At 44.8% G+C, this 22,610-nt stretch overlaps 1 protein-coding gene across 2 annotated transcripts in view; it reads right to left on the reverse strand.

Annotated features, from left to right (window-relative positions):
• Positions 1-2,757: 2,757 nt before the first annotated feature.
• tbc1d16 (TBC1 domain family, member 16) overlaps positions 2,758-22,610 on the reverse strand; it is a 28,115-nt gene continuing 8,262 nt past the window's right edge. For both annotated transcript variants that reach the window (XM_060042245.1, XM_060042236.1), the window contains 9 exons: positions 19,211-19,405; positions 18,652-18,799; positions 18,204-18,368; positions 16,413-16,561; positions 13,173-13,309; positions 11,159-11,343; positions 10,473-10,652; positions 6,574-6,720; positions 2,758-5,502 (listed from right to left, as the gene is read on the reverse strand). In XM_060042245.1, the coding sequence (XP_059898228.1) occupies positions 5,218-5,502; positions 6,574-6,720; positions 10,473-10,652; positions 11,159-11,343; positions 13,173-13,309; positions 16,413-16,561; positions 18,204-18,368; positions 18,652-18,799; positions 19,211-19,405 (1,591 nt within the window). In that variant the 3' untranslated portion in view covers positions 2,758-5,217. The remainder of the gene's footprint in view (positions 5,503-6,573; positions 6,721-10,472; positions 10,653-11,158; positions 11,344-13,172; positions 13,310-16,412; positions 16,562-18,203; positions 18,369-18,651; positions 18,800-19,210; positions 19,406-22,610) is intronic.

A 22,610-nucleotide genomic window follows, 5' to 3' on the forward strand; every position in this document is an offset into this window, starting at 1 on the left:
AGCTGTCTCTACACTTTCAGAAAATTCACATTTTATACACATTAAAAAATGTTAACAAAATTGTTGTAATTTTTTTTAAAGCACACACACACACATATATATATATATATATATATATATATATATATATATATATATATATATATATATATATATATATATATATATATTGGTAAAAAAGAGTGTGGCTTTTCACAGTGCCCCTTAACACAACATACACCCCTCTCTCCCTCCTAAATCCATTAACAGCTGCCTTGATGGAGCAGCCGGTGGTGGTGTAGTCTGCAGTGCAGCAGTGGCAGGTCCATTAACACCTCCAGAGGCAGAGGGCCCGGCCCCCTCCATAAACAGCCCGGTCGGGGGTCCTTCCTAATAGTCTAGGCTCATTCCCTGCCCAGCCTGCTCCAGGTGTGGAAGTCGGGCCCTGTAATTGATAATTAGGGGGCAATAACCCCATGGTCAACGCAGGCCTTGTGACGACAGAGGGAGAGGGAGGGGAGGGAGAAGTGGGAGGAGGGAGTTGTCACTCACTCACAGGAGAGAGAGAGAGAGAGAGGAGAGGGATCAGGCTGTAATTTGACCAAGACAGTAAGGTGGTGCGTGTGTGCGGTGAAATTACATGTTTTGGCTCTATTAATATATAACTACAAACATTATTTGCTTTCATATTATGTTTATTGATTATCGTGGTTTGGGCTTTTTGGTTTTTATCCAAATGACACAATGAATTAAGATACAACACAGATGTCTAATACAATTAACGCAATGGTTGATGCAGATATTTATCCTTAATCATTGATACTTGTACATTTGTTTGATTTGATTAAGTTGATTCATCCCTGAGGGAAAAGAAGGGTGTTTCTCCCCAGTAATGCAACACACATTACTTCAACTGCTCATGAAATCACTAGATGGGATGAGCATGTTATATACTAAACAATGTTCCTTGTTTTGGGTTTTTGAACCAACATTAAAAATGAAAGCAGCAGCAGTAGCAGCATTAGACAGACCAGCTGAGGATCAGGACAGACCTGTAATGCATACCTCCGTACCCACAGCTTGGCTCCCAGCCGTACGGTTAAGCCACAGACAGATCTTATCGATGGTAAAACCAGCACATTCACTTCTCCAATTCATGTTCTCCTCCTGTGAACATCCGGGCACTGCCCCAATATTCCTGAGGAGGATGGTGATAAGCTTATTATTAAACTACCTTCTTTGGCATCAGAAAACCAATATGGAATCGAATCCCCATGTTGGTCATCCAAATGTAATTTACATGCTTATTGTCATTTTCCCTTTATCATGTTTGGTGCTCTCTTGAAATGCATTAACCTTGAGAGAAGACATCAATCTGGAGATAATGGCTGTAATTGCAGGCAGACAGACCTCGACATCAGAGGCAGGCGGGCTTGGTCTCACAAACGTGCATCTCCCCCCCCCCCCCCCCCCCCACACACACACGCACACACACACAGTACCAGGGACACACATGCAGAGGCACACTCCCATGCCTACATACGGCACAAGGGCACACATGTCCACACGTTCACGCACCCACCTAACGGACGACGGACACAGGCTTGTGTGAGCACACACACAAACATAATTGCTTACAATGATTTAGGTCCCCGGGTGATCTTATGGTTTCGGTTCGGATCATTGCCAGCAAATTTTCCTCTGGAAATCCATTATCCACTTCTCTCACTTCTAATCAAGCCTGTTAAGAGAATAAGGACCTGAAACCCAATAGGAACAAGTAAAGGGGGACGTTGTCACAAAAACACAACATGAGGAATAGAAAACCACCAGGCAAAGGGGTTTTGGTAATCTTATAACAATGCCAAGCTGTGATCCAATTTTTATGAATTTGTTAAAGTATAGATGATGTTTAGATATTTTCCAAGAACAGCCATGAAAATATATATAAAAAGGCATAGAACTAGGCCATCCTTGAAAGTCTGAGAAACACTAGAGTGAGTGTGTGTGTGTGTGTGTGTGTGTGTGTGTGTGTGTGTGTGTGTGTGTGTGTGTGTGTGTGTGTGTGTGTGTGTGTGTGTGTGTGTGTGTGTGTGTGTGTGTGTGTGTGTGAGCCCCCCTGAGAACACACACCTGACGTCGGTGTCTGATGCTATCTCCACAGCTGTCCTTGACAGTAAGTTGATCGTTGCCATGTACCAGAGTCTGAGCCCCTTCTCTCTGTCAGACAGCCGTAGCAGGCGTAGAGATAAGCTTGTTTGGGATCACTACGGGTTACGTTCTAGGAAAAACACATGTTGACAGTTAACCTTAACATGTTTGATTGGCCACAGAGTGTGGAGGGTGTGGGCTTTTTGTCATGGGGGTAAAAATGCAACACAAATGAAAAATTGAATCGTTTTTAAAGCTTTTTGTTTTTACCGTTTTCACATGTCATTTCTATCAAACGATTTTTAAAAATATATTTTAATTCTTTTGATTTTTTTTTTTTTACCAACAGATCTTGAGACAGGAGGAAGAAAATGGCGGTTTTGTGATGTAGTTGTAGGCTGTTCATGCACCACAGTGAGGATCAGCGCTCAGCACAGACCGCATACGGGCACGCTTACTGCCACATGCACCATTAGGTTCAAATAAATCCCTCTTCAGCGAAAAAATATTTTCCATCTTCCTAGACGTATATGAAAATAAAACAAAAAAACATAAACTCTGTTTTTGGATGAACTGCAGATATAACTGTTGAGTGTGTAGGACATGAAATGAAACAGACTATCAGGGTAATTGTAACACAAGTATTCCCTTTTTAATAATATGCAAAATGAATAAAAAGCATTTTTGCAATGTGTACAATAATGGACAGACAAAGTGTAACGGTAGTGTACATTCAACACTGTGTTCCCCGTATGCTGCAAACTCGCAGTGTGTGTATGTGGATGTGCAGACAATCATTGATTTGTTTGTTCAGAAAATAACATTTGAATAGAAATGTACACATGGACACACGCATTCATCTGCATGTGTGCACCGACCCACACGCACACAAACGCACACAGACACACTCACACACCAATTACTTTCCATCTGTGCACTTCTGGATTCGCTCACTTCAGAACCTCCATCCAGCCTCAACAGTCTCCCAGACGTTTGAGGAAGGCAGCTGCACATGATAACTAATGGAGAGGAGCGCAGAGCAATGCACAACGCCATTTACCTCGACTGCATGGTGACAACCAGACTGGGAGAGGAGAGCGAGGGGGGAGGTGGATTTATGGAGAGGGGGGGGGGGGGGGGGGTAGAGAGCCAGAGAGAGGTGGAAAGAGGGAGATGGAGAGAAAGGATGAGTGAGAGAAGGTAAGAAAGGGAGACAAGAATGGGGGTGAGGGAAGAAGTTTAGTGAGAAAGAGGGGAGGGGGGAGTGAGTGGGAAAGGGTGGTGGGAGTGAGCAAGAGAGGATGGATGGGGTGGATTTTAAAGATCCTAATGCTAGCTTTTAGCAGCAATCTGAAGACGCCGGGGTCCCAGTAGGCCACTTCAGCAGCCCACCTGGGACCACCGCACAGCTGGGACTTGCAAATCTGCAGAGCACTACAGTCAAACTCCCCCCCCCCCCCACAAACACACACACACACACTCTGGTTTTATGTTCTCCTCCACAGTGACAAGACGGAGACCCTGAATGGTTGGTCGTTCTCTTTGCTCTTTTTTTTCTACGTGATGACTGGTATAATTAGGGGATTGGGAGGGTGGGGGGACATCAAAGACCCCTGCTCCTCTAACTCATTACCAGATGTGTGGAGGTCACAGCCGTGTGTACACACACACACACACACACACACACACACACACACACACACACACACACACACACACACACACACACACACACACACACACACACACACACACACACACACACACACACACACACGTGCTAAATGAAAGTACTTGTTAGTGGATACATTCGTGTGGACAGACCCGGTTGGTTTGGTGTAAACAGTGCATTGACGTTGTCATTCGTTTGAAGGTGAGGGTGGAACGATTGCAAAAAAACTTTCAGAAAAACAGAAAACCACAGAACTTAGCTGCGGCCTGTTCTTCATCGCCCTGGACATGATTGAACACAAGGTGTGTGGTGATTTAAAATACATCCACCATAAATCTGTCTCCCTTTGTCGGGCGACAATGGCTCATCCATAGCCCACTCGTCTTCTTTATCTGACAGAAATGTTGTGAGTAACGCGTTCTATGCTTCCATCTTTTCTTCACAGGACACCCTCTTACAGGATATCAATGTGATCAAGACATACTCCCCCCCCCCCCCATCCTCCTCCTACCTGATGCCAGTGGGCGGGGTATTTAAAGCAGAGAGAAATTATGACTATGAGGTCTGTCGTAGTTTATTTTTACAATAATCTGATTTGGGAAATATGTTGAGCCCCTACCCTAAAGGAAGTGTTTTGTTTTGTGTTAACACATTATTGTTGTATATAGTTTTTTTTTTTAAAGAATTGCTCATGCAAGGATATATCTTTATCATATTGCTAAATATTTGTAATAACTGCTTGAAATGCAAATACACAGTTGCGAGAGAAAAGCAACGGATAATTCTTTGTAATCTTCTTTGTGAGTTCACCCTTCTAGCTTTTGGAGGATTGGGTCTTCACATTGAGAGAAAGGCATTTGCCTTGCACTGACTTCAGATAGGCATAACATATTTTCCTTATTCACACTGACATTCCACACCTTGTGTTATCCCAACCAGTGACATATTTGTTCATGATCAAAAAACAACAACCGGTCCGTACAGATTCATTCCGGTCTTCAACGTGACTCCTTCCCGTAAAGCCTCTGGCCTCAGCCCCAGTGAGCAGCAGGGTGAAACCTGGAGTTCCTGTGGACCGGCGACGCCGATGATTGTCAGCTTTTAGCTCGACCAATAGAAAAGAGCTTCCCTGGCCTCCCTTCCTCAGTTTACAGCGCCCCACCCATTAGGGGGTTGGTCTCGCGCCGTAGTGAGCATCTTGTTGAATCCATTTCCAGTAAGGCAGTGAAGAGGAAGTCCTGAACCGGGCGCTGTACCAAAATGGCGGCGGCATTCGGAGGAGGAGAGACTGCGGTCCCAGAACTCGGGGATCCCTGCACTATGCTCGGCCGATGCCAACAGTAATGGCGAGCGACCAAGCAGCCGGAGGCCATTGAAACCCCCTGGTCACCTTCCTCTGTACGTCCCACGCCGCTTTAAGACTTGCGGAAGGTGAAAATGTCCCTGGCCTTTGAGCCCCTCTTGCCCTCGGGGGAGGGGGTGGGCGTGGGGTTGGGGGTGGAGGCGGGGGAGGGCGAGCAGGGCTGGGGGACGGGGGTGCCTCCATAGGGGCAGCTCTGGGAGTCTGGGTGCTCCCCGGAACACTCCACGGTGGGGATGTAGCGGCTGTCCCACATGCCCGGCCCGCACAGCTTACACAGGTCATGGAGGCTGCAAGGGATTCTGGGTAGGAGGCGGAACTGGTAGAGCAGACTGCGAGCCTGTTTGGATGGAAGAGGAACAATAGAGGGTGTGGGAGCTGGGACAAGGCATAGCTGCGGGGGGCAGGGTTAGGGTTAGCATCCTCGAGCAAGATACATGAAACCAAATGGATCAGCGCCCCTTTGAATGGCTAAATAAATAGTATAACCAAAATAAAGATACTGTTTTTTCGGTGTGTGACAGTTGAAAGATTTGAGTCAATCAACATCCTTGTTCCGTCTTGTTCCTGATGTCATCCTGCGGTATCCTCACTACAAGTTGATTTCGTAGTGAGTAACATGAGTAAAAATGTCTTAGAAAATACCAAAACACAAGTAAAGAGACTCCAAAAACTAAGTAACGTAACAAAGTATTTCTAGTTTGAACCACAGTTAGTTAGTTTACTTCACACTGTTGGGGTTCAACTGATCTGTTTATTTACAGTAAAAATACCCCTGCTTAATAATTGCCCCCACACAAACGCTGCATGGTAACCAGGAAAATGGTCCATGCGTCTAAGTTGCTGCAAGGCTAACACACACCCAGCTACTGTACAAAGCACAGTAACTGGGCAAGGTAGAGACACAAACAAACCATAAATCTTGTGCATTGCTAGGAAACCATTCAGCACTTCAAGGCACTTGATCTATATACACTACATCAAGGTTACCCTCCCACAGCCTAGACTGGGGCTGCATAGTGCTCTAAAGTACAGTACTCTACCTGACCTGCATGGCTGAATAAACAAACACATCTTGTGAGGATATTTACAGACTCCGGGTAAGCAGGTTTACACAGCAGCATAAAGAGCAGAAAAACATGTTTAACATACAAATAACGTTCAGTTAAAGGGATATTTTCCCTAATTTCTCAAGTTGTCCGGTGCAGTTAATAGTAAATGGATTGTTTAAGGCTTTAAAAGCCATCAAGATCTGGACAATTCAAACACAAGCACATGTTATACTATATATGACACAGAAATGAATGAAATTTCAAATGTTTCAAAATGTCATTAAGAAAAAGTTTTTAGATTTTGTTTTGTTTCATCCAAGTAGCATTTCTTAGCATAGATTAGCATATCTTGCCGTTACCTTCCGTAGCACCAGCTCTCCATTCATGTGCATGGACAGGTTGCTGAAGTGAAGCAGCATTTGGTCGGTGGCTAGCTGCTGTTCGGTCACATCCTCGCCATACAGCACGATGATGGCCACACACAGAAACAGGTGGAAGTAGTCCGTCTGTGGAGAGGAACCGGCTGTTTACCCAGTAGAACTACTGCGTCACATAGAGAATCGTAACCATAACAATTATTTCATCTGCATAGCATTTTTATGTTTCATTCCAGCTGCACTTTTAAGACAGTTTAGATAGATGAAGGTCAACGACGTCATTGTGGATGAAAAGCAACGTGCTTGGGTTAGAGCCAGTTGATATCGTAATGTTCAATATTAACTGGATGAGCTGTAATGGCTCTATGTAATTGGTCGTTATATCCCAGGGGTGTGGTTTCATTTCCCATTTCGGAATACAACAGACCTTTCCTCTTTTCTAATAAAAAACATTTCTGTCACAGCAACTTTACATTAAGAGGTTTTTGGGAACTAGTAATAGATAGCAACTTGACTTGGAAATCAATTAAATGTTATTCTTGCACAGATAAATATAAGATAAGATAAGATAAGATATAACTTTATTAATCCCCCGTAGGAGAAATTTGTTTAATATAAAATATGTAATAATATATATAAATAATATAAATATATATACTATATTGATATATTTTACAATTTAAAAATGACGCCAAAATCATAGTCTCCAAATCCCACTCCTTTGATAGACCTACATTATAACCACAGAGAAATTATACCTGTTCCCATCCATGTGAGAGCAAGTAGAAGCATTAATATTACCAATAACATTATCACCATCATCATCATTTCCACCAGCAATGAAAATGTTGATATTGACATGAATAATGATGGCATCGTTATTGTATTTAGATATGGAAAGCAATAAGTAAATATGAAATCCGACATTTCTTCTGTCCCTCGTCCATCCCTCCCAGCCCATAAGGGAGCTCATTTTGTGACCTTACCTAAAAAAAACACACAACAGATCCCACCCCCCTGGGACCTTGGCTGTGGTTGCATGAGAACAGGCAACCCTGTTATCACCCACACACCTTGTTATTCTCCATCCGGCAACAATGAGTGCAGTCATTTGTGCCATGAAATCACAGAGGAGAGCGAGCGACAAGGGACAACACAACACACATGCATAGAACACAAGTATGCAATACATGCAGTCTTCTTCTGTTAGAATCCAAGCTAATATAAGGTATGCCTCTTAGGGCTGTACACTGCGCGTTAACCTCCAGCTCGTGTGTCCTGCATGAAAACAGTTTTTCGTTTCAAGAGCGATCTATAATATGATCTAGAATTATATAGATTCAGAATATGGACTTCTTCATTTCGCTGAAGGATTATAAAGTGCTTATTATTGATTTAACATCCGAGGTTCGCCACGTTTTTTTAGCTCCTCGCACATCTAGTATTTCATGATTTAATATCTAGTGTTTATTCATTCTAATTCTAATCTGACAACTAAATGGTAACTTGCATTGTAATCAGAGCATACTTGAGAATGAGAATGTCACGTCTCAATGTGTCTTCTTCCGCTGGATAAATAAAGGTTTTGGTTGACACATGATATGCATACTTTCGGTCATCAACCGATACTCTGGCACCTGGCAAGCCTGAGCAAGGCTTGTGTTCTGATGCAGAGGTCTGAAAGCAGCTCTATGACAGCCGGGACAGCATCTGGGAACGAGGAGCACTACAAGCCAGGAGGATACTATATATTTCCGAGAGTCACACAACAGCCCTTCCCTAAGATGGCATTCACGGACCATCTGCAGACGCACATTATTTCCCCTCACTTCCACTCTCTCTCCATTGGGGTCAAACTCATTCCTTTAATCTTTCTTTCCCTTCGCCATTCCCCACCGTCTGAGCATCTGTCTGCCGGACGTCTTGTTTTCCACTTGCTCCGATGTCATAGGACCACACCTCAGGAGGGTCTCTGCATGTGTTTTATCCCCACTCCCCCCTCCCCCCTCCCTCCTCCTCCACATTAGACTCTGCCCGCCCTTTAGAGAAGAGGCCCCTTTCCCGCTCACTGAGCCGTTTGTTATGTTTAATTCCCCTGTTTCCACATCCTCCCTGTTGCTCGGCTCATTAGATTCATTTAGATTGATCGCCTCTTGTTGTTGTAACTCCCAGGACCCTATGACCTGCTGTTGGAACAGACATCATTGAATGAAATATATATGTATATATATATACTCAACAACGACAAGCGTTGGATTCAGCGACCGACGTCGTCAGTCCCTAGTACAACACAATGTTTCCAACGCTAAATAAAGTCCCAGTGTCTGAAAACCCCGCTTCAAACACTCCTTCCAACCAGTCTAATCATTTCAGCAACTTTTCCATGACCAACACACAGCAACTTTTCCATGACCACACGTCTAGACCTAGACCCAAGCTAGCCACACCATGCGGAACCATGACCCCAACCTTTTTTCTGCGCGCGTGTGTGCGTGTGTGTGCGTGTGTGTGTGTGTGTGTGTGTGTGTGTGTGTGTGTGTGTGTGTGTGTGTGTGTGCATGCATGTGTGATTGCTTGCATGCGTGCTTGCTTGCATGTTTCCATGCTTTCATGTGTGTATGCTTGCGTCTGTGCACATGTTTGCATGTGTGCGCATGTATGTACCTGTTTGGATGTTTACGTGTTTGTATTTGTGAGTGCAAACATGTGTACGCACGTGTGTGCTACGTTTATATACTAGGGCTGTCAATTGCTTCCTCTTTTTTTTTATCTGATTAATCACATTATAATTATGGGATTTATCGTTTATCGTTATCTATGCACATTCATTACTCAATACACAGCAGGTGTACAGCCTCAAAGTCCAATCAGTCTGACTCGTGCCCGGTGAGGCTGCTTATACCAGCCATCAACCACACAGACTCCACAATATCAAAGTTAGCTTGGAAAAGCCCCCGATATTTAAATTTAAAATACATTAAATTGTTGTGGAAGATGAGTAGAGCATTGAAAAGCATTGAACACCCTGGTAGAATATGCTTAATTACACCTCTTATCATCACTACTGTGACCTAACTTTGAGCCTTTTCAATGATTCCCCTATCAGAATGCACCAGAATTAGAGCTGTCAAGCGATTAAAATATTTAATCGTGATTAATCGCATTAATGTAATAGTTAACTCACGATTAATCGCGATTAATCGCAAATTATTTTTCTATGCTAAATATCCCTTGATTTTTTTGTCCCATAATTCTTCTCATTTTAATTCTCTTATCAACATGGTGAATTGCATCGGCTTGCCTTGTGCAAATGATTTTTTATTGATAACAACATTGGCATATACTGATCAAAACAGGACGATACAAAAAAAGAGCCTATAGTGCAATTAAACGACTGCTTTGAACAAATGTCATTTGAACATAGCAGTCAGGCTACTGCTTCTTTGTTTTGAGCCAAAGAAAAAAATTAAAATATAGATATATATATATTTTTTAAATAAAATAAAATCCTAAATAAACGTACATATACCATATCCTTGGCTGATACCAACTTTGTTTTGCCAAGACTTGCATGAGAAACACAACATCACCCCATGATGACTTTAGCAATGATCATTTCCTGATTCATTAATAAACAATGACCGAAACACAATTACTACCATCAACATTCCTATGCTTCTATTCCACAGAAATGGAGTGGGCATTAAGACCTGTCGTCACCGGTACAAGCCCTATTGCACTAGGGAGCTCTATTCACCTCGCAACGCACATGTGTGTAATAGTGCGTATATGTGTGTGGGTATCTGCCCGCTATGGGTGCCTGAGTGTCTGCGTGCCAGGTTAAGCCTCCAGAGCAGAGGCCTCATGCGGGCCTCCCTCACCTGGTAGTGGGCCCAGCAGGCCTCCCACATGCGCAGGGCGTCGTTGTCGGGGAACTCCCTCTTGAAGCAGAGCAGCACCCAGCGGTGGCAGAAGAGCAGCTGCAGGCCGTCCTCCCCCAGCTGGGTGAGGTGCTGGTGGAACGGCGGCAGCATCAGACGCAGCAGCTCCCGCAGGTACATCTGCAGAGGTGGACGGGGAGGGGGAGGAGGGAGGGGAGGGGCAGTGGGAGAGTCGATGGGAGTGGAAGTAGGCCAGTTGATGAAGGGTGGTGGTGGTTGGGTTGATGGAGGGGGGGGTGTTGTTGGAAGAGGAGGTGATGGAGAAGGTGGAGGTGATTGGGGGGAGGGGTGTTAAGGAAGAGGTGAAGTGGTGGTGGTGGTGATGGTGTTGGTGTTGAAGGTAAAGGGAGGAGGGTGATGGAGTTGATTGGGTAGTTGTGATGGTGTTAAAGATAGGGTTAGGGTTAGGGATATAGAGATATTTTATTAATGATTAACAAATTACACAGTATTACCCCTATACTTTTACTGCATAGATATAATATATTTGAAGTAAAGGATACAAAAATCAGGATTATCTTTTCCAAATTGTTGTAAGCGACATACAAACTAAGACTGTGTCTGACACACACACACACACACACACCAACCCAGCCCCTAACCCCCCCCCCCCCACCCGTCAGTACCAGCTGGCGCTCCATGTCCTCGTCGCGGGGCGAGCTGATGAAGATGGTGTTCTCCATCAGGCCCACAAAGCACCAGAAGGTGTCGCTCTCGTCCTGGACCTCCGTCAGCAGGGGGGCCACCAGGTCAGACATGCCCTGGCAGTAGCCCATGTCCGGGTTGAACACGGCGTAGTTCAGCAGGGTCCGTCTGCAGGGAAGGGGTGGAGGGGAGGGACGCAGGCCGAGATAGGAAACGTCACCTACTGCTACGCTCACTTGACATTTAGGCCCAATCCCATTTCTACCCCTTACCCCTTCCCCTTGTTTTGGAGGGGGAAGGGGAAGGGGTAAGGGGTAGAAATGGGATTGGGCCATAGCATTTGGTCATTGAGCAGAAGGTTTCTAGAGACTACCAGTGATAGTTTTGAATGAGCTGGATTAAGGACGCCTACGGCGATCGTAGTAGACTCAAACCCACAACCTCCCAGCTGAGAGTCGACAACCTCCCGCTGCTACCCACAACCGGAGAACAACCCCTTTTTTTGGAAACCCAAGAACTTGAACCTTACAGCACAGCCCACTGACATTGTTGTTGTTACATGATTCACCCTTTCTTATGCAACAGTGGCTTTGGTAACAGAACAAACGCCGAATGGCACCACCCAAATTCCAATCATTATCATCGTTACTTCCAAGTCTCACTGTACTTCCTTGACTGGTTGCAGACTTCATGAAAGCAGTAATGAAAAACAGCTGTCTTTCTTGAATTGCCAGTATTTGGCTAAGCAAATTAAAAGTATATGTTTGCGTGTTATTATTTCCATACAGGGTTAGTTAAGGGTTCAGGCCTTTTCAGATTACTCAAGTGGTTAGACAGGAGCAGTGAGACCATGTTTTTTTCGATTGGTTCAGTGATCCCCCCTGTACATAATCAGTAGCCGTTGGCATAAGCGCAGCGTTAGTTAATTCCCAGTGCCAGAGCATTATCCCCACAACTGCTCTTAATACAGCCTCTATATAATGCAAACATGAATCTATTGTCGTGTGTATTAGCTTTTGTTTTCATTTCTTCGAGCAGACTATCCTATGCAATAATATATTTGTTCAAACTTAAAGTTGATTCTGATAATCAAATCAAAAATGCAATGAAACCGTTGTCACAGTCGTCACAGGAATGTGACGACTGATAACGCTCTGTGTGTGCCATGCTAATGCTATGCTATGCATATTAAACAGCTGTGGCAGGTGCTACTGGCTACATTTAACACACCCGCGTGAGAAGCTCTCTGCGCCTCAACTCGACACATTATACCCAGACACGTACCAACGGCCATAATGAGAGTCTCATCCCTAGCACGCTATTCAAATCCTCTTGTCCCTACTATTCATAAATAAATAAATAAATGAAAGCCATTAGCAGTGAGTGTGAGTCAATCGTGCGGTCGGGGGCTTAGTCGGACTCAACAAAGCGTGAAACATGTTAGCCGTTTCCCAGAGGGCTTGGTGGTATGAAATTAAGAGGTACTAGAGTGTACAGAGTCAGGCGACGAGCAAGGCAGGTGTGAGGATGTGGAGGAACAGGCAGAGAAAATCTGTGGATTGAGAGACGGAAGGAGGGAGCTTTTATAAATAGATTTGGTCTCTTCAGATATCATTTAAACTTTTAAGTTGTGTTCTGCATTTTTATGGTGGTTTTTAGTATAAATATTTTTGTATGCATGTCAAAATCATTATTTATACTTTGTTTAATTCTTTTTATTGAAATAAGGGAAATGCAAGCAGCAGATAAGAGACGAGAGAAAGATTTTGAAAGGGGAGACAGGCAGACAGATATGTCTGAGATATGAAGTGTGAACAGAGTGAAGCTTGAGGGGGTGAAAATGGGGCAACATTTAAGTGTGGAAATGAAAAAAAAGTGACAGTTGAAGCAAAGGGGAACTGATGAAGAGGAGTGAGTGAAAGCGACAGAGAGAGGGACCGAGAGAGACGGAGCGAGAGAGACGGAGCGGCCGTGAGAGAGAAAGATTTTCCCCAGACCTCATGATCTCCACATTGGGGTTGTTCTCCCCTCTGAAGAAGAGGTTGCTGCGGTCCGTCCTCACCACGTCCTTGTCCACCGTGAACTGGACCTTCCTCCAGAACTCGCTGTGCTCCTCAGGGGTCATGGACAACCTGCATGGGCCCCAGACCAGGACCCAGTTAAAGACACACGGAGGAAACCACATTCACGGCGTCTTTTAAAAGCTTGTATTTTGTATGTACTTCATAGATGTCACGATAACTGAGTTTGACTTGTAGTTGTTACTGTGGTGTAAAAGATTGTTGATTGGCTCGCAAAGGCAGAGGTATAGGAAAACAGAGGAGAAGGGAGGGTAGATGAGTGGTTGGAAGCAGTGGGGTGGTCATTTCTCCATCAAAGACACTCCTCAAAGAACAACAACAAGCCCGCAACAATACACAGTTATTATTGTATTATGTATCTTGCAGGTAATAAAGCGGTGCTGTCCTTTGGAGCGGTGTGTGTGTGTGTGTATTTAAATAACACTGTTTCCTTCATGAAAACCCACAAGGAACCACACCTGATGCCGTTGGAAAAGTTGGGCAACTTCAGTTATAGGTCTGGGATTTGAATTCTCCATCGGACAGATTCAGCAAAATAAAGCCAAACGGTCCAAGCTTTTAGCGGAAACGGAGTTGACATTGCAGGCTGCACTTTCTTTCTCAATACGCATATGAAGCAGCATTATCTTACAATTAAAAATTATCCCAGAGTGATGGTTCCTCTTTAATACCCAATGCTGTTGGCATTTTTAACATTAACGTTTACTAGCAACTGTCAACGGCTCTGACATGTATAAAGTGGAATGTCACCGTTTAAGAAAACAAAGTTGGCATCAGGTGTGGTTCCTTGTGAGACACTGACAATGGAGGAAGTAGTCATTCTTCAGCTACTATGGCGGAATTTAGGAAAGGAAAATATGTGACTATGTAGAGATTATATATACGGCATATAATTTATTTAGGTGTTTACTGATAAAAGTCACATTAAAAGAAAGGTAGACTTGTAAATGTGACTGTGTAAAAGATTAATGATTAGCTCATAAACGCAGGGGTGGAGGAGAATAGAGGAGAAGGGGGGAGGGTGGATGCGTGGTTGAAGATGGAGGGGAGGTCATTTCTCCATCAAAGACACTCCTCAAAGGACAACAACACCCCTGCAACAATACACAGTTATTATTGTATTATTCACCTTGCAGGTAATAAAGCAGCGCTGTCCTTTGTGGGGTGTGTGTGTGTGTGTGTGTGTGTGTGTGTGTGTGTGTGTGTGTGTGTGTGTGTGTGTGTGTGTGTGTGTGTGTGTGTGTGTGAGTGTGCGTGTGTGTGTGAAGGGTGGGGGGATTTAATTAACACTGTTTGTTTTCCATGAAACCCCACAAGGAACAATGGCAGCACACCTGATGCAATGCCGTGCAACTGTGTGTTTGGTGGTGTCCTTCTGGTTGCGTTGCTGGTGCCTCCCAGGGCACCTAGGTACCTGTTTTCACTCTCTTTCACTCTCCTAAAATACTGTCGAGTACGGTACATATTTTTGCGATATTTGTTTTTTCGCAAACAGGTAATCAGCCTAACACAAATAGGAGTCAAACTGTCAAACTCAGCTGTTGTGTGTGGTTGAAAAGTACATGTTGTTTAATTCTCTATTCTGGAACACTCTGGTTCCGTGGTAAAACGGAGAAAAATGTCCACCATGAAAATAAACCGCTTAAATAACAGAAATGGCAAAGTATAGATTTTTCCCTACACCCATCAATTTTTCATAACATACTCATCATAAAATCCTACTGATGAGTCTTTATTATACAATCATGATGCGTTATTGACGAACACGCCTTTTATTGACTTCAAGGGGAATGGTTAATTCCCCACTATAGTCCGTAATCCAAAAGCAGAGGCCATCATTTGCACCAGAGGAAGGTGAATTACAACCGCAGGATCTCAACTCAACGCTGGAAAACATCTACATGCTTCAATGCAGCTATGTGGCTGTTAAAATACTAAAATATATAAACATATACTATATATCTTTTCACAATATTACAGTGTACAACTGCCTGCCAAGGGCATCGGAAGGGGGTTTAAATTGAGTTTCAATTGAGATTACCGAGATGACGCTGAAACCTTGGTTCTTAATTTATCCAAGCTGCGCTTCCCTGGGGGGCTCCCAGTCAAGTGGGGGTTTCAGGAGGAGTCCAGAGTACCAGAGTACCAGCGGGCTCTAATTACTGGACTTAAGATGGGACCCGGTGAACTATTCAATATGTTAATAGAGCACACCGCCCACCCCCTCTAATTACCATCTTTATGACGGTGACGGAGGAAGGGGACCGGGTTGAAACACACACACACACACACACACACACAAATGACACTCACACACAATGACAGACGTACGCGATGATAATGACACTTGCACACACACACACAAACACACGATTACAGAAAACAAAAAAAATCACAGACAAATACACAATTACACACATCACAACTACACAATAAAGGACGCAAGTCGTGATAACAATGACACATGCACACACATACTGACACACACAATGATAGACATTCACATACAATTAAAAACACATACGGACAGACGCAAAAACACAAATCCAGACACACACGTATAACGACACACACACACACACACACACACACACACACACACACACACACACACACACACACACACACACACACACACACACACACACACACACACACACACACACACACACGCACGCACACACACGCTGTATGTTGTGGCACAGCTCGGTGTTGATGTGAATATATGAAGAGATACGCGTTGACATGCCGTTTCCCCCAGAGAACATTTACTGCACACCTGCTGCGTTCCCTTAACACCCCTTCAGAGAAAGCGCCTTATTGATAGTCAGGAAACCACAAACAAATGTGTGGTTTGTCTGTGTTTGCATGTGTGTATGTGCGTGAGAGAGAGCGACTGAGTGAGGGAGAATTTTGGCAGCCACTGTGGCGACAATGTCATCGCTCATTAAATGCATCAATGTCAGGATATCGAGACTTCATTTTCTCGGCATGAATTTGTTTCGGCTTCCATGGATATGATTTACGTGGCTGCACTTAAATTTGACCTGAACATATTTATCACAGACAACAGTACAGGCACTTAAACTCTCTCACACACACCCACACCCACACCCACACACACACACACACACACACACACACGTGCGCCCACCTGCGCTGTTGCACGTCGTGGTAGTGCGTGCGCTTCTGCAGCCTCCAGGCCTCACGTTGCTCGGAAGAGGAGTCACAGCTGTAGTAGCCGAGCAGGAAGGGCCACACCTCGCCTCTGATGGACGGGTCGATACCACCGAAGAAGATGGCCTGGAGGCCGGGGGAGGAGAGAGGGGGTGGAGGAGGGGAGGGAGGAGGTTTTAGGCAACCGTTTGATCAAATCTTATTTTAATCCCAGAGGACATATTTGGGTGTCACAGCAGAGCATATACGGGTATCTGCCATAATTGATGGCAGATAAAATAATCAAAAATAGAATGAAGAAATGTAATTTAAGAATAAGTACAACTCCCATAACATATACAAACAATACATCTATATACATAAGGACGACATATGTGAATAAATAGGCCAGATTTGGACTAACACTCAAAAGGGTAACAGGAAGAGGGAAGGAAGGGACAGGATAGTTTGTTTCAGTCCCATCTAAAAGGGTACTGGGTTCGATCCCCAATATCCCCAGATGACTGGAAGGTTTTACTTCATCAATCAAAAAGGCTCTAGCCCCCCTACTGCTTAATGACCTTTCTCCCTGCATTCACTGGGTTGCTCTGGATACAACTTCTGAATAGCATTTCATGCATTTGTATTTAACCTTTGTCAAACCCACGAACTTGGTCTCATTGAGATTACAACCTATTTTTCAAGAGAGAGCTTGTGAGTGCTCTGAGGTAGTAGCCATCTTGCATTGTTTAACGAAGATCTACATCTAGAAAGAGGTTCATGAATGACTCGGGACAATGCTTAAAACACACTATGCATGGTCACTGAGTTATCTCAGTACCTCCAGTGTGCTGCACGAAGCACAGATGACTCAGCATATAAAAGCTCAACCTCGCCCCTGACCTTACGAGGTGGTGCGCTGCAAGTTCCCTGTATGACTGGAACGATTTGTCATGTTTCAGTTTGATGACTAAAAAGAGGAAACAGACTCCGGAGCTAAAAGCAGCAGGTTTTGTTTTGTGCAGGGGTTAAACCAGCATTCAAATTAAGATCTCGGGGGGAACATGAATCAAGACATCATGTGATCTTTGACATCCACGAGATAACATAATTGATACTTAGATATAGCTAATATATCTTGTACCGTGAATATGAGACAGAAATATATATATATATATATATATATATGTATACACATATACTTGATTCTTACTGGGTGTTAATTAACTTTCAATAACCGCACAGCTATGACATACTCATAACATAACAGCACAGCTACAGTCTCATCACCACTCACTAAAATAAATGTGCAACCTTTTGTCAAATCAGCTGGCCAGCGTGCCGTGAGCTAAAATAACCTTGTTAACTTTCATAGCCTACAGCAGAATAAAGAACCCAAAATAAAAATCTTCCTGAAAGTTATGTTATTTTCTGGCGTTGGCATCACTAAATCTGTTGTTCCACTGAAAACGGGATAGCTAAAAAATGAATGCAGATTTCAGGGCTGCAGTGGCTACATTTTTATGATATGAAAAAAGAAAGACTCATAGAATATCTTAGTTAATATACTGAGCCAACCAAAGCATTTTTGTGCAAATGTGCACAAAATTATTCAGTTTGGGACTCAAGGGGATATTTTGCAAATGACTGGAGCATTTATGACACTGGATTTACTATCATACTTTTCAAAGATGTTCCATTCTCTCCCCCAATCTCCTTCTCTCTCTCCAACACAGGAACACCCACTTAACCCATCATCACATCCCCCCCCCCCCCGTCAACAACACACCTTGCGCAGCTTGTACTCCTCCTCCACCTGTCCGTTGCGGTTGAAGTGCCTCAGCCAGGTGTTGACCTCCAGCCGGCGGTAAAGCCGCTCCTCCGGGTGGCTCTCTGCCGACGGCAGCACCGGTCTGCGGATGGAGAACTGCATGCAGGACTTCTCATCCACCACCTGAGTGAGAGTGAGAGAGTGAGGGAGTGAGGGAGAGAGTGAGCGAGTGAGTGAGTGAGTGAGGGAGAGAGTGAGGGAGTGAGTGAGAGTTAGTGAGAAAACAGAAATGGAAGAAAGAAAGTATACCAGGATAAAACAATTTATGTTCCCTGGATGGAACTACTCGTCGACGGGCGCGTTCTATTCATCGAGAAACGTTGGGAGTTCAGACGTATTTTTTAATGGAGTTAATTGCTGCGGTCGAAACGTGACACAGTGCAGGTTAAAATGGCGCTCTCCTGACCTGGTCTTTGAGCTGGGTCTCCCTGCAGCACTTCCACTGGTGGAAGACCTCGGCCAGCTTGTCCAGGCCGGCGTGGTGGAAGTGGAGGATCTTGTACTGGCTCTCTCTGCTGGCGATCACCAGCTGCCCACTGGTGCACGCCTCATCGCTGCCAGGGCACACAAACAACACAGTGCTTCAAAGGCTCCCACGATACAATAGCTCACAGTTTTCTCTGGCACAAAGACCCCCTTTCTCTCCCTACGATAGGTGCGCACCAGAAGCGCCCGAATCGTGAACATGCCCTGCATTCGCAAAACGGAGGATTCACTTCAATCCAATTACTATATAATCTAGATAATAGACCATAATTTGGCAATTCCGAAAATGGGTTTACAGCAATGTCTGTTACTACACGCCAACCAGGTGGGTGCCACACTCCACCTAGGTGACTTTTCTTTTGGGCTCCTCAAGACAAAGGACCACGGGGAAAGTGAATCCCGAGAGGTCGCTGAGGTCACGAAAACAACATGAGCCCCTGCCGACCTCTTCTCAACCCCGTGGACCCCTGCCGACTGACCTGAAGAAGAGTCGAAGGGATCGCATGTGACCCAGGTCCACCCGGAACACGCCGCACAGCTGCTCCAGCGCCAGGGCCTTCTGCTGCTCCTCCCAGCGCATGCCCTGCGATTGGCTGCTGCACTCGGAAGGGGCGTGGCTGTCCAGGCTGGAGGCGGAGCTTACTGAGGGGGTCATGGACTCGTCGCACATCTCCCTGGGGAGGAACACCGAGACAAGGAGAGGGACCCATGAAGATGAGATACTTGATTGATGATAGAGACCAAGCGTGTTTTTGTTGGCGTCTTTAACAGTCTTGGAGTGAGAGCTGCGTCAAAAGAGTTGTAAAGGCCTGCAAAGAATGTTTTTGGAAATCACTACATTTTTTACCCGTTTGTTGGGTCATGCCTGAAGCCAAATTCTCACAATGAAAATTGCATAATAGATATCAATATTCCCTAAATCAGGGCTTTATTGATGCTTGTCTTGTAGACAAAAGGCGTAGCCGTCTCGTAAACTCGTAGTTTTGTGGTTGAGTCCTCTGATGAAGGCTCAGACATATTGCCTAAGCCTGGACTCTCTGCTGATTCTGCCCTGTTGTCTTGTGTCTCAATATGGCTGAGACTGGGAGGAATGCATGGAGGCTGCACACACACACACACACACACACACACACACACACACACACACACACACACACACACACACACACACACACACACACACACACACACACACACACACACACACACACACACACACACACACACACACACAAATCACACTCTGCGCTGTCCAATTTCCTTGTCATTCCCCCAAGGCGGGCATGCTGTTCCCGTCATTGAAACCTGAGCTTTGGTTCCACTGCTGTAGGAGAAGAGACATGTGCATGTACACACACACAAAAATGTACACACACACACACTCACACACAACACACACACACACTCAAACACGTACACACACACTCAAACACGTACACACACACAAAAGGCCTGAATCTCTTTGAGGCCAATAAATGGGAATACCCAGGAAGAGCACACAAACAAGTTGTTATTTTACAACACTCTCTGTGTGCTCGTGTTATGTTCCTGTGTGCATTTGTCCTGCAGTTTATTAGGACTGGTGCAATAAATTGTAGCACACATGTGTGTGCAACTGCGCACGCACGCACACACACACACACACACACACACACACACACACACACACACACACACACACACACACACACACACACACACACACACACACACACACACACACACACACACACACACACACACACACACACACACACACACACAGATTTGATAGAGCATGGCTAATGTCCATAATGGACTCTCACACACGCCTCTGACGAGCTAGCAGATCGGGAAGTGTTAACTGTTAGAAAGCCTTTGACACTCAAGACAGTCTATAACATACCTCTCCCACAATACGTTTACACAAGCCTAATCTCCAGACAGGAGTAGCCAACACGACTTCTACGGGTTTGAATAAGAAAAACAAAAAAGAAAACACGTATTGGGCAGATATTGTGCAAAGAGCAGATCACTGTAAATTTTTTATTGAAGCCCACGGTGGAACAGGGAAATGCTTTGAGTCAAGCAGTTAACACTTCCTGAAATAAAGATTGGCAAATGAAAACACGCTCTACTAAAATAGAAAGAACAGATCATTGACAAGAGAGAGAGAGACACACATCTTCCGTTTAAACTGCCTTTTCAGTAAAAGGGACAAAATTCACTTCTAGACGACTTGAAATGTATCCCTACATTTGACACCTTCAAAAGAAACACAAAGTTTGGGCTAATTCAGCAACAAACTTGCTGGCATACTTCGTTTTTTACAATGTGCTCTCTCTATATCTTCTTTTCTTTTTCATTTTATGTTATTTCCACTAAAATGCAAACAACAGATGACTGTCTCAAGCTTATCGATGTTTCTGTATCTGTTCCTATTCAAATAAACCTCAAATAAATAAAGAAATACATAAACACGAGGCAGAGAGAGTTGTAAAGGGAAGAAAAAAGGGTTGCAGTAGGAAAGAGACAGAAGGGGGGGGGGGAGAGAGAGAGAGAGAGAGAGAGAGAGAGAGAGAGAGAGAGAGAGAGAGAGAGAGAGAGAGAGAGAGAGAGAGAGAGAGAGAGAGAGAGAGAGAGAGAGAGAAGAAGAAGAGACAGGGAAAATGAGAGACAGAAAGAGAGAGCGAGCAAGAGAGAGATAGACACAGAGGAAGAGAAAGAGAGGGGGAAAAGAGAAAAAAGAGGGGAATGGCTGATTCCTCCCACCCTGAATCAATCATGTCTTGCTAATCATTTCCCTTGTCGGCAGATGAGAAGCTAACAAGGCTGATCAATCCAAGCTGCAGCCTGGTTTATTTGCCCGCTAACCCCTGCATCAAACCATACAACTAGACGCTTAGCAGCCCAGGCCTGGAGCTCAGGGGTGAGGCCTAGGCCTGGAGCCCAGGGGTAAGACCTAGGCATGTAGCCCAGGATTGAATCCTAGTTCTGGAGCCCAGGGGGAGGCCTAGGCGTGGAGCCCAGGGGTGAAGTCCGGAGCCCAGGGGGAGGCCTAGGCCTGGATCCCAGTGGGGAGGCTTCAGGCCTTAGGCAAAGGGGTAGGGAGAGCAGGGGGATGGGGGCTTAAGTGACCTCAAATATGGAAGATACCATATTATTGTTTGAAATTTATACATAAATTTCCTTTTTTTCTGTAGACCTGCGGATCTTCAAAGTTTGCGTTGTGTTTACGAGTCCAAATGGGCTGCTTGTGGAAATAAATCAACAAATAATAAATCAACACATTAAACACACTCTCTTGGGACCTCTATGTGTGGATCGAGGCACTGCGTTCCCTTCGTGTACGAAATGTTAATTCGGTCGACCCTATGAAAAAAGGTGTCAAGTGACCAGCTCTGGTCCCCATCAAGACCAGGGGGAAAAATAAAGAAAACAACGGTTGAAAAAAGGGAAAAAAGGGAGTGAGAGAGAGTGAGGTAGGGGTGGGGGTGGGGTGGGAGTGTAAATCCAAAGAACCCGTCGTGTCAACAAGCTGTTTTAGAAACGGTGCGGCATTTTGAAACGGCTCGTCCCTCTAGGCCCGAGGTGTGACTGCCCCAAGGCGAGCAACACTTTCTCTCTCCCTCCCTCCCTCCCTCCCTCCCACTCTCTTTCTCCCTCTCTCGTCCTTGCGTGTCATTCCCTGCCCAACTCCCCCCAGAGACACGACCTTCCATTGCACTCACAGAGAACCAGGGGCTTGGACCAGGGACGTCTGGAGACGGTCTCGTGGGAAACGCACCAACCTCCATCTAACCCTGGGATAGACAGACAGCTGTGTGGCCAACAGTCCTCAGAAAGTAGACATCTGTAACCTGTAAACTCTAAACAGGAATTGGTTTTCAGGCGTTTTTC

This window comes from Gadus macrocephalus, chromosome 2, assembly GCF_031168955.1.
Source record: "Gadus macrocephalus chromosome 2, ASM3116895v1".
In the NCBI taxonomy this organism is placed as follows: Eukaryota; Metazoa; Chordata; class Actinopteri; order Gadiformes; family Gadidae; genus Gadus; species Gadus macrocephalus.